Source organism: Solanum lycopersicum, chromosome 11 (assembly GCF_036512215.1).
Source record: "Solanum lycopersicum chromosome 11, SLM_r2.1".
In the NCBI taxonomy this organism is placed as follows: domain Eukaryota; kingdom Viridiplantae; phylum Streptophyta; class Magnoliopsida; order Solanales; family Solanaceae; genus Solanum; species Solanum lycopersicum.
Window position 1 is genome coordinate 53336506 of NC_090810.1, and position 13902 is coordinate 53350407.

Consider the following 13902-nt stretch of genomic DNA (forward strand, 5'->3'; position numbering starts at 1 on the left):
ATTTATCAAAATGAATAAATAGTTAAAAATAATTATAAAAAAAAAAAAGCGAACATTTAACCCTGTCTTTTTTTTTGTTTAAATATAAGATGAATAATCATAGCATTTTCATTAAAAGTTACTCCTTTTACATACTAAGGTGCTGTTTAGCATTTCTATTTAGCGATAAGTGATTATTTTAGAAGCTAAGACAAAAAAGTGAAACAATTTGAACATTATCAGAAAATAAGATACTAAGATCTGCTACAAAAGATTGACATTTACTGACAATTAAAACTTTCTTTTAAGTTAAATCCTTTCACTGATCCCATATACATAAACCAAGTTTTGCTACGATGGGTAGTTAAATGACAATTTTAGGGGTTGTTTAGTTCCTAAGATATCAAAACAAATACGTGTCACAATTTTGATTTGATTTGTGAGAAGTACTCTGAATGAAATATAAAAGATGTCTGGAGCAACGTATATATTCCAGGCCTCTTAGGTTGAGTCACCTAATTTTTCTTCTTGTGGATATAAATCACTTTCCATGAAAAAATTGATTCATAATCTGTTTAGATTGATTTAATGAAAAATACAAAGTTTAAATTAAGAAATAGAAAGTTAAATTTAAATAATTTTTATGTTAAAAAGTAAGAAATACGTGACTAATTTTTTTATTTTAAACTTATTTTAAAGAAATGACAATGGGGCTTGACGGATGTAGGATAGGCAAGTTTAAAGTTAGTGCGGGAAGTGTTGAAGTAGTTTTTTTTAAAAAAAATTAATGCGGGGCATATATGTGATTTTATGTGGGTTTAAACTTAATTTTAATTTTTTTACCTATTATAAGAGTGATAGACACTATTTATTAAGACAATTTCTTTTAAGCTACTAAAATATTATGACAGTAAATGAAATGGATCTATAAAAAATAATTTGATTTCTTACATATTTCTCAATTGACATCTACGAAAATTTATTTTTAAGTCACTATCCTATTAAATTGATACAACTTAACGAAAAAATAAATTTATTTTTATAATAATATCAAACTTAACTAGAAAATAAGAAAAATATTATGAGGGTGAGTTTATGCAGAGCAGCTCTATATGGGGCAAGGCGAAAATTAAAAAAAAAATTATTATACGGAATGAATTAAAATTTTTGCGAATTAAGCTTAACCCGTCCAATCAAACCGCACCGCTTCATTTCCGTCCCTACTTGAAAATAAATTTAACTAATTTTTAAATTAATCCACACTCTAAATAACCGTCATTAATCATTGTATAATATTTCATGTCAATGATGTGATAATTAGTTTGCGACATCTCAATTATTATATCACTGATTTGCTATCAATTATTAGCATACATACTAGACAATTAGGTAATTTGCTACCGAAATTTAAGTAGATCGATGGAAAAGAAAATCACATAATCATTTTCTTATGGTCCCTCCATTTTAATGTGACATTTTTTTTAAAAATTTTACATCTGATATATTTAAAAATCACATAATTACAAAATATAAGCTACGATTTCTAAATTCAAAACTTATTAGATTTCATATCTATAAAAACACCGTGTTGTAATAAATCAAGATAATTTAGATTCATTTGAAATTCAAAAAATGCCAAATAGACAATACACATGATACTATTTTTTTTTTTTAATTTGTTCATTTTCCAAAAACTTGGATGACTACTGGCCACGTGGTTCAACACCTAATTAATAAAAATCCCATTTTAATTTTATTTCTCATTTATTTTTTAATCTTTATCCCTACTCATGTTGAGTCAAAATGTTACACCACACGTGAGGGGTAAAATCGTCAAAACAAAAATAAAAATCTCTTCACTGTATACTACTATATAAGTCAGCCCTACCTTGTCTCACTCATTTCAAAATGCATCCATTTTAGAGAGAGAAAGTAAATTTTAAGAGAGAGAAACAAAAACAAACCGTCCTCATGATGGGCAGCTTCATGTACATTGCCATCCTACTTGCTGCCATAATCTCAACCGTCCATTCCTGCCCGCCATCAGATCGGGCAGCATTATTATCATTCCGAGCTGCCCTAAATGAATCTCACTTGGGTATTTTCAACTCATGGAAAGGCAACGACTGTTGCCATGAGTGGTACGGGGTGAGTTGTGATCCCACAACTCACCGCGTAGCAGATATAAACCTTCGAGGTGAATCCGAAGATCCACTCTTTGAAAAAGCTCATCGTACCGGTTACATGACCGGTACGATATCTCCATCTATATGCAAATTAGAAAGGCTATCAAGTCTCACCATAGCTGATTGGAAAGGCATTACTGGATCTATACCTTCATGTATTACATCCTTACCATTCCTTCGAATCATAGACTTAGTCGGAAACAAGCTCACCGGCTCAATCCCTTCAACTATAGGTCGATTAAGTCGACTCACTGTATTAAACGTAGCTGAAAATCAACTTACAGGGTACATACCCCGGTCATTAACCAACTTATCCTCATTAATGCATTTAGATCTCCGAAACAACGGTATCTACGGTAACATCCCGACTAATTTCGGAAAATTACGGATGTTGAGTCGAGCTTTACTGAGTCGAAACAAGTTAACAGGTCCTATACCGTATTCGATTTCGTATATTTACAGGCTTTCAGATTTGGATCTGTCATTGAACAAACTGTCTGGTACCATACCTCCGTCTCTTGGTAAAATGCACGTACTTGCAACGTTAAATCTTGATGGTAACCATATTTCTGGTACGATACCTCCTAGTTTGATGAATTCACGTATCAACATTTTGAATTTGAGTAAAAATGCTATGGAAGGTTATATTCCCGATTCATTTGACGAAAAATCTTATTTTATGGTAATGGATTTATCTTATAACAAATTAAAAGGAAGCATTCCAAAATCGATATCGTCGGCGACGTTTATCGGTCACCTTGATGTAAGTCATAACCATCTTTGTGGACAGATTCCAGAAGGTTCTCCGTTTGATCATCTGGAAGCTTCATCTTTTACTTACAATGATTGTCTATGTGGGAAGCCTCTTAAACCTTGTCGCTAAAGTGTAGGTATTATTTTTTAAAATTTTTTTTTTTTATTAACACTATATATTGGTGAATATGTTTGTATTATTATGTGAAGAGTAAAGTGTTTTTTTTAAGCATATAGTTGTGATTTTAAATGTATAATTGTGCTTCGGGATATATGAAGGCTTTCTTTTATATATATATATATATATATATATATATATATTTTGTTATGAGTAATTAGTTTTATGTTGAAAAACAATACTCTATTACCCTTTTCCCTTTTCTTTTTACTAGTTATAAAGTAATGGCTTGGCTGACGAGGCAGGGGTTAAAAGAAGGGTGTTATTTTTAAACTGTTAATGGCATGAATATTGAATAAAATCATAGAATCAGTAAAAGTTTTTGTTTTGTATTTTTCTTATGAGTTATCAATATCATGCGTAGTTGTTTTTGCCTTCTTTTTCTTTTTTACTAAGCTACTAGATAGTTTCAAATTCGAGATACGGATCTAATGTAATTTCATATATTTTGTTGAAAAAATTATATAAATTTATATCTTAAGATATTATAATTCTCTATATCTATTTCTTTTCGAATATATACAAAACTCCTCTCAAATAGTGTCATTTGCAATGTATTGAACAATCAAAAAAAGTATTTGAGAGTAATGAAAAATTCGAAATTTTTGTGATTAAAAAAACTTCCTGAATATGATATAATTAGCCTCCAAAGAAATATATATTAATTTATAATCTATTTCAAACGGTCATACGACATAAATGTGTCGTTTACAACCTAAATTGAGAAAGTTGAAATTCTAAAAAAGTTCTATGCAAAAAGGAAATAGAGAATTGCATACGATTATAAGTTAAAACATTTTGTATGCGAGAATATATAAAATGTTGATATGTTTGAAAAAGCTCATCGATATTCATATATATTCACAAGTGGTATTTATTTTCCACAATGTTATTATCTTTGTATTGTAATATTTGCACCATAAGTTTTGTATATGATAAAATACTAATCATTGATTAATCAATTCGTAAAAATCGATTTAAAGTCTTTCACATCTCTATTGCTTCAACTTATGTATACTGTTGAGTTTGTAATTGGCTTTGTTGATGAACTTTGTGATACATTTTGTTATGATTGTCTTCGATAAATAGAAATACTTAACAACATGATTTCTAACTCCACAACAATAAAAACAATCGATAAAGCAACTTTATTCATATATACGATAACAACTATCGTAGTGCTATATTCTAAATATTTAAAGTATTTATTAAAAAAATATGTTTTAACTCTACAACAATAAAAACAGTCATGAAAGAAACTTTATTTCTATATACAATAATTATTAATGTAATATTATATTTTAAATTACATGTTGACATCCAATTTCGACCCTCCCCGGTATAAATTCATTCTCGGGCTTCGTAAATTTTACAAACAATTTAAATTAATTAGCTTTATAAATTTTGCAAAAATATAGTAATATAATGTATGAACTTTATGTTACTTCGGATACTTTTGTCGTTTCTTATGACTTTAGATAATATATATATTTTTACATAGTAATGTATATAATTAGTATATTTCATGATTATTCAAAAAAAAAAATACCATCTCAAAAATATTTTAATTTTAGTAAGTATTCTATCTTAGTTTAAAATTATGATTATATTTTGAATCACAATTTAAATAATTATATTACTAAATAAAGATTTTCGTTGATTAATTAATACAAATTCGTTTATTTAAAGTTTAGCCAAATTTTATCATTTTAATTCAATTGGTTATTTATTAAATCCAACCCATTTTCCCTTTAAACACATCAAAAACCAAATTTGGGCCTCTTCCCTTTTGTTCTTATTGACCCAAGCTTTTACTCATTATTCCCAGCCCACAAACTAATTCCCTGGCCCAAACACGTCATCCAAATTCTCCTAAATAACCCATCCAACTAATATTAAAATCCAGCCCACCTTTATATCCCCTCTACCCAGGCCCAAACACGTCATCCCAATTCTCCTAAATAACCCATCTAACTAATATTAAAATCCAGCCCACCTTTATTTCCCCTCTACCCAGGCCCATTTTTAAAAAAAGAAAAGGAAAACAGCAGCCATTCTCTTTTCCCTTCCAGCCCACCTCCATTTAAATTAATTCCCAAGCTCAATCCAATCCCCTTTCCATTTCAGCAGCCCATTCCCTTTTCCCTTCCAGCCCACCTCCATTTAAATTAATTCCCAACCCAATTCCCCGCGACCTGACCCAACGCCAATAGTCCTACCAGGCCCGACCCAGGTTCCCCTCTCCTTTCCTCCCCCAACGATTTCCAGAAAAAACAAACGATTTCCAGAAAAAACAGAAGACCCAGACGGAAAAGAAGAAAAATTTTCTTAGATTCCCCCCCCCCCCAAGACGCGCAGAAAAAAAACTCCCTTACGCGTTTTCTTGTCTCCCTTCCCTCGTCTCCCTCATCGCGCGTGATGGAGGAGGTAGCAACGGACACCTGCAACTCTGCTGATGTCGTACGCCTTTACAATTGCGCAAGACGGCGTGGAATCGTCCTTGGCATCGTAGGATCGAGCCACGTCATTTGCCAAGGACGAGGGATCGATCTCCACCCACCACCCCCTTTTTCCGTTCGATTTGTCCGCATTTGGATAAGATTTCGGAAATTAAAATTCGGATATGGGCCTGAAATCATCGCTCCAGCCTTTCTCTCCGGAAACCCTAATCATTCTTTTATTTAAACCCCATCTTCCTTTAGAAAGGGGGTTGGAAATTTGAGGTTGGGAAATTTTGGGGTTAAAAATTTTTCAAGCTTCATCACAAGCTTTTCTTTTCGACTGTTCTTCTTCTGTCCTGTTTGAGAGGAGATTGTCAACCTGTTTTAGAAAGTATTGCCAAGAACAAAATAGGTATAGAGATAAACCAAAGGGATCAAAAAGAAGTTGACAAATACGTTCAGTTCCGTCGTTCGGCTGAGGTATTCCGTTTAGACGTCTTAGCCGTGGTTCGAGTGTGCTTTCGGTGTTGAAGTTCATTCCTCGTCTAGATCGACAATCTCCGTTCGCTGCTTTCGAAAAGGTAACCCCTCTGGCTTAGTATGACTTCCTCGTTTTCTTTCGTTTCAAAATGGTTTCTTCTGTTGCATTAGTGATCTGTTGCACCTATGTAGGCACCTGCATGTTATTTTTTTGATTTTATTTTCACTTTGATTCTTGATATTCAAGTATTAATCTCCCTGTTTCTTCCTATCATTTAATAAAGTCATATTTATTTTTCAAAGACAGTACATGTTTTTTTTTGTTTGCTTTGGTTCTGTCTTTCCGCTTGTTTATTTCGATTTGGATATACTTTACTCTTGATTTACATATCAGTAGTTCATTTGTTTGCATTAACTTAGTTGATATGAGCCCTGTTTTGCTTAAATCTGTTCGTTTTGAGTAAGATTTGGTTTTCTCTAGAAATTTTGCCTCCAAGTTAAGCTTTAATAGTTTTCTAGTTAAATTTCTTGGGTAAAGGGTATATGGCATTGAGTATTATTTGCTTGCTTTTACATGTTTGATTATATGGTCTAGTTAGCTTAGGAATATCATTAAATATTTCTTCCTTTTTCTTTCAATAAGAAGTATTACCACTCCTTTTGCTTCGATTATGTCTCATGTTTAAATGTGTAAAATTTTAGATGCGATAGAATAATTAGTCATTCTTTGTATTGTTGATATTATGGGCAGATTCTAATTCTTTTTATTTTCTCTTCCTCCTCTATTTTGATGCATGTGACATCGATTCGAGTCCATTTTGAACTCCATTCTCGCATTTCTCTGAGTTAAAAGATCCTTGAGTCAGCCTATTTCAAGTCTAGGAGGTCTTAAGACCAATTTGCAGGTCGAAATATGGCAATAGGTGCTGCTGGAAGTTACAGTTTGCAGGAACTTGACTGCAGTTTTTCGTTTGACTTGGTGTATACACAGTGTATACACTGATATACAGGTTGAAAATTCACAGGAAGTCCGAACTCAAAATCTTGGCTGATGAGAGTGAAAATACACTGATGAAAAGGAGTTTTCAACTTTGGTAAGTTGAAAAACAAACTTATATACATCCCGTATACGCAGATGTACAGGGACGGTATACCTTAAATAGGTGTAAAAAATATGATTGGCAGGTTAACGTACAGGGACGCCTATTTTAATTAAAATACGAGATTAGGCAATGAATACGGACATAGGGTGCAGCCTGTATACATTAGTATACATCGTTGGGCAACGATATACACTTGTTAAATAAGTTAAAAGAAAATTATACAGGTACGAATACGCAGAGAAATGTGGAAATACAGGGGAAATAGCGGAAAATATGTATTCAAACAAATGCAGGGCTCAAAAGGTCCAAAATGTATCGGATATATACTGTATACAGCAGTATACATTTAGTGTATACCCTTTCTGATTTCTTACAGGAAATGGGCTAGGGCCCTTTTCAGCAAAGATTTTTGACAGGCACAAAGGCCAATTTGTTTTGTAGGATTTGGATTGTTGAAAAGGGCCCAACTTTAAATAGTTTAACATAGGACAGGTAGGCCAAAACCCAAGTTCAAATTTTTTTTTCTCTCTTTATTTGTTTGAATTAATTAGTGTTATGGTAGAATTTTAATAATCTTCTAAGGGGTAGCCAATTTTCACTATTTTAAAATTTACCACTTTATTTGCTTATTTTTGTTTTATTTTTATCACCATTTAGTTTTCCTTAAGTTAATTTCCTTAAAATGTTTTCCTTTAGAAATAATAAGGAAAAAAAATGGAATAAGTATATCAAAGCGATTTCTTACTAAGTTAAAAAATTAAAAAATGTATATTAAGGTCATTTTAGTCAAATCGCCGGTCAACTGCAAGTTAGCGGGCATCCCGAGGGCCTAACACCTTCTCGGGATGTACATTGAACTTCGAACCTTTTCCATCGATTTTTAATTTGTTTTTTAAATCTTTTGAAATCTTTTTCTTGATTTTATCAAAATGAAGTGGTGACTCTGTAATTTGAAAAGTCGATTTTTCTTAGATAATAAGATTAATTGATTTTTTGAAACCTAGTCAATTTTTCCATTTTAAAACCAAATAGAAATTATTTTTTTTAAGTAAAACAGAAATGGTGACTCCGCTGGGGAGTTATTAAGTTCTAACCACAAGATTCGACTGTTTGATAATTTGTTCTTGACTGTTAAAATATTATTTGTACCGAATGTGTTTAATTTTCTTTTATAAAATGGCATTGCATGTCATGACATATTACCGATATATATAGTATATTAAAGGACGGTTTGCGAAACTGCAATCGGACTTTTTTATACTCACCCTTTTTCAAAATTAGCGGCAATTTATTGGTTCGTTAGGCGTCCAATGGTTGTCGCGAGTTTCAGCCCAAATTGTCCGTTTGGGTTCCCGGTCCTTTCAAAAAGCCACTCTTAGTCAACTAGCGTAGAGCTGAGCCAAATTCCAAATGTAGGAGCAGTTGAACTAAGACGACCCAACATCCAAGGCGCGTTGGGACCATTAGAAGCCCACCTTGTGTCTATTTGGACCAAATTGCCAAAAAATAGACAATCATGCTTATGTGTTAATTGAAGGATGTATATGCATTTTTAAAAACAATTTATTGTCTACAGGGCGAGGGGTTGACTAATCTTTGTTCGCTCTTTTTTGTAGGATGAATCCGGCACACAAACCTTTGAAAACAAGAATGGTTACTATCCCCAACCCTTTCCTCAAAGTGTGGTGGAGGTTCATGAACAACGATGATAAAAGGGTTGTTCAGAAACACATAGGTCATCTTCCGTTGTTGTTAGAGATGAATGCGTTGCCTGGCTTAATTGGAACGATGGTGAAATTCTGGGATAGCGAAAATATGGTTTTTCAATTCGGGGAAGTAGAGTTGACACCGACTATAGAAGAAATTCTTATCAGTTATGAAAGTGTCGCCATGTGCAACAAAAGGAAACGACATCCAGATACAGATCTCCTAAATCCTATAACATGGAATTTCGCCAAAATTAAAGAGAAGTTGTCATTGGTTAAAGCCGAGTGGATGGACAAGCTCCCTGGCTCGAATATACCATTTCGAAAGTTGTATTATCGATTTGGGTGTGCAAGAGCTTATGAGAAACATAAAGACGAGTTCGTCTCAAAAGAAAAATGGAAAGAGACGCGTCCCCTTGCATTTGCGATATGTTTGCTCGGCACGATGGTTTTCCCTCAAGGGCCAAAATACACTATTCATCCTAGTGTATTTATGGTCACTCATGCCATTTTTTAGTGGATTACAAAACATTGACAAAGTACTACACTTTAGCGCCTATGATTCTGGCCGACATCTACAGGGCTTTAGACAAGTGTCAGAACGGAGAACGCTTCTTTCAAGGGTGTAATCTGATACTATAGTGGTGGATGATGCGGCATTTAATCAAGACACATAATCCAAAAGAATTAGATCCCCTAAGACGTTCCGACGAGCTACATAGTCATGACTGGTGGTTGTATCACAATCGTTGCAACAAGACTGGAGGAGAGAGCTTTTGGTATTCGAGGCTTCGAGGGCTGGGAGAAGAAGACGTACAATGGTCAATAGATAGTTTAGTGGTAACTAAGAATATGGTGGTTCGAACTGAAAAGGTCCCTTATTTGGTATTTGCTGGGTTAAGAGGAACTAGACCATATGCTCCCGGTTGAGTTCTGAGGCAACTAGGAGGGAAACAAGAGTTGCCCCAGGTCGCAGATATGAGGAAATACGTAACTGACCATGAGAATGGGCAAGTCGCATTTTTTGAAGGCATGCGTAGGATGTGGAGATCTCGAAGAGTGTTGGTGAGCCTGTACCAGATAGGTTTCGTCCAGAATGTTCGAGGGAGTACAAAGAATGGCTAAAAAAGAGTCTTGCTGGAACAATTGAGCCTGGTCCAAACGTTCCTCACATTATTGCCGATGTTGGAGCCAAACATCAAGTCCAACTTCACCGCCTTCAATAGAAGTTTGATAAGAGTGAATTAGAGCATCAACGTCGTCATTCCGAAGATGCCAAAGTCATAGCTCGATTGAAACAAGAACTTTGAAGAGCCAGACAATGCATGACAGAGTTAGATGATAGCATGGAGCGACAGATTCAATCGATAGAGGGGTTCAGACATCAAGAAGGAGCTCGATTGGCGAGAGATCATCTCTGGGCGAACATATATGCCATGTGGGAAGAGGTCAACATTGCCAAGAGGACCAGACTTGTCGAAGGATCAGATGAGGCCTGATTTTTACCATCCCCTGCGTGGGACTGTTTTATTTGTACTTAATTTTGTAATTTATTTTCAGGACTACTTTTCTGTTTCATGTTTATAAGACATTTTGGATGTTATTAATGAAATATTTTGGGGAAAATAAATCGAGTTTAAAAAGCATATACATCCTTCAATTCGTTAGGCCTACCCTTGGCAAAAAAGGGTCACATGTATGTTTAGGATGCGATATATGTGTATTTAACTGTTTATGTGTTATGTTGCAATGAACGAGGATATCATTAACTCACTCCTATACAAGAAATTGCCAAAACATACAGAAGCCACTATTGCAAAATGTCCGACCAAAGTTTTCAAGTCTTAAGTTTCTCACCCATAAAAGATCTCCTCCTATACCACAAATCCTAAACACTGCTCTATCGTCTCAAGAAAGGCAAATTACGGCTATGGACAAGGGTAAGAACATCCAGATGAAGCTCACTGAAGAGGAGTTATAAAGAAAGATCGAACGAGTCACTCGAGAAATTCAAAAGGCCAAGGAGGAAGGACTAAGAGTTGACATGACCACAACAATTTATAAAGCTGCAGTCCATCTCCATTTAAATTAATTCTCAAGCCCAATCCAATCCCCTTTCCATTTTAGCAGCCCATTTCCTTTTCCCTTCCATCCCACCTCCATTTAAATTAATTCCCAACCCAATTCCCCGCGACCCGACCCAACTCCCTTAAATTTTAACCCGACTCAGCGCCAATAATCCTATCCGACCCGACCCAGGTTCCCCTCTGCTTCTTCCTCCCCCAACGATTCCCAGAAAAAAAAATGATTTCCAAAAAAAAACAGAAGACCCGGACGGAAAAGAAGAAAAATTTTCCCAGATTCCCCCCCCCCCCAGACGCGCAGAAAATAAAAACTCCCTCACGCGTTTTCTCGTCTCCCTTCCCTCGTCTCCCTCATCGCGCGTGATGGAGGAGGTAGCAACGGACACCTGCAACTCTGCTCATGTCATACGCCTTTACAGGTGCGCAAGACGATGCGGAATCGTCCTTGGCATCGTAGGATCGAGCCACATCGTTTGCCATGGACGAGGGATCGATCTCCACCCACCACCCCCTTTTACCGTTCGATTTGTCCGCATTTTGATAAGATTTCGGAAATTCAAATTCGGATATGGGCCTGAAATCATCGCTCCAGTCTTTCTCTCCGGAAACTCTAATTATTCTTCTATTTAAACCCCATCATCCTTCAGAAAGGGGGTTGGAAATTTGAGGTTGGGAAATTTTGGGGTTAAAATTTTTTCAAGCTTCATCACAAGCTTTTCTTTTCAACTGTTCTTCTTCTGTCCAGTTTGAGAGGAGATTGTCAACCTGTTTTAGAAAGTTTCGCCAAGAACAAAATAGGTATAGAGATAAACCAAAGGGATCGAAAAGAAGTTGAGAAATACGTTCAGTTCCGTCGTTTGGCTGTGGTATTCCGTTTAGACGTCTTAGCCGTGGTTCGAGTGTGCTTTCGGTGTTGAAGTTCATTCCTAGTCTAGCTTGACAATCCCCGTTCACTGCTTTCGAAAAGGTAACCCCTCCGGCTTCGTATGACTTCCTCGTTTTCTTTCATTTCAAAATGGTTTCTTCTGTTGCATTAGTGATCCGTTGCACCTATGTCGGCACCTGCATGTTTTTTTTTTGATTTTATTTTCACTTTGATTCTTGATATTCAAGTATTAATCTCCCTGTTTCTTCCTCTCATTCAATTAAGTCATATTTATTTTTCAAAGACAGTACATGTTTTTTTTTTGTTTGCTTTGGTTCTGTCTTTCCGCTTGTTTATTTCGATTTGGATATACTTTACTCTTGATTTACATATCATTAGTTTGTTTGTTTGCATTAACTTAGTTGATATGAGCCTTGTTTTGCTTAATCTGTTCGTTTGAGTAAGATTTGATTTTCTCTGGAAATTTTGCCTCCAAGTTAAGCTTTAATAGTCTTCTAGTTAAATTCCTTGGGTAAAGGGTATATGACATTGAGTATTATTTGCTTGCTTTTACATGTTTGATTATATGATCTAGTTAGCTTAGGAATATCATTAAATATTTCTTCCTTTTTCTTTCAATAAGAAGTATTACCACTCCTTTTGCTTCGATTATGTCTCATGTTTAAATGTGTAAAATTTTAGATGCGATAGAATAATTAGTCATTCTTTGTATTGTTTATATTATGGGCAGATTCTAATTCTTTTTATTTTCTCTTCCTCCTCTATTTTGATGCATGTGACATCGATTCGAGTCCATTTTGGACTCCATTCTCGCATTTCTCCGAGTTAAAAGATCCTTGATTTAGTCTATTTCAAGTCTAGGAGGTCTTAAGACTAATTTGCAGGTCGAAATATGGCAATAGGTGCTGTTGGAAGTTACAGTTTGCAGGAACTTGGCTGTAGTTTTTCGTTTTGAAGCTGTGCACTTGGTGTATACACAGTGTATACACTGATATACAGGTTGAAAATTCACAGTGAAAATATACTTCTGAAAAGGAGTTTTCAACTTTCGAAAGTTGAAAAACAGGCTGATATACATCCTGTATAAGCATATATACAGAGACGGTATACCTTAAATAGGTGTAAAAAATATGATTGGCAGGTTAACGTATAGGGACGCCTATTTTAATTAAAATACGAGATTAGGCAATGAATACGGACATAGGGTGCAGCCCGTATACATTAGTATACATTGTTGTGCAACAATATACACTTGTTAAATAAGTTAAAAGAAAATTATACAGGTACAAATACGCAGAGCAATGTGGAAATACAGGGGAAATAGCGAAAAATATGTATTCAAACAAATTCAGGGCTTAAAAGGTCCAAAATAGATTGGATATATATTGTATACAGGAGTATACATTTAGTGTATACCCTTTCTGATTTCTTACAGGAAATGGGCTAGGGCCTTTTTCAGCAAAGATTTTTGACAGGCCCGAAGGTCAATTTGTTTTGCAGGATTTGGATTGTTGAAAATGGCCCAATTTTAAATAGTTTAACATAGGACAGGTGGACCAAAGCCCAAGTTCAAATTTTTTCTCTCTTTATTTGTTTGAATTAGTTAGTGTTGTGGTAGAATTTTAATAATCTCCTAAGGGGTAGCCAATTTTCACTATTTTAAAATTTACCACTTTATTTGCTTATTTTTGTTTTATTTTTATCACCATTTAGTTTTCCTTAAGTTAATTTCCTTTAAATGTTTTCCTTTAGAAATAATAAGGAAAAAAAATGGAATAAGTATATCAAAGCGATTTCTTACTAAGTTAAAAAATTAAAAAAATGTATATTAAGGTCATTTTAGTCAAATCACCTGTCAACCGCAAATTAGCGAGCATCCCGAGGGCCTAACACCTTCTCGGGATGTACATTCAACTTCGAACCTTTTCAATCGATTTTTAATCTGTTTTTTAAATCTTTTGAAATCTTTTTCTTGATTTTATCGAAATCAAGTGGCGACTCCGTAATTTGAAAAGTCGATTTTTCTTAGATAATAAGATTAATTGATTTTTCGAAACCTAGTCAATTTTTCCATTTTGAAACCAAATAGAAAGTATTTTTTTTAAG

The 13902-nt window shown here is 34.5% G+C and overlaps 1 protein-coding gene across 1 annotated transcript; it reads left to right on the top strand.

Annotated features, from left to right (window-relative positions):
- Positions 1 to 1872: 1872 nt before the first annotated feature.
- Positions 1873 to 3253, top strand: LOC101264088 (DNA damage-repair/toleration protein DRT100). Its single transcript, XM_004250811.5, has one exon. It carries the CDS (start codon positions 1951 to 1953, stop codon positions 3046 to 3048), a length of 1098 nt encoding a protein of 365 aa, XP_004250859.2. The 5' UTR covers positions 1873 to 1950; the 3' UTR covers positions 3049 to 3253.
- The last annotated feature ends 10649 nt before the right edge of the window (positions 3254 to 13902 follow it).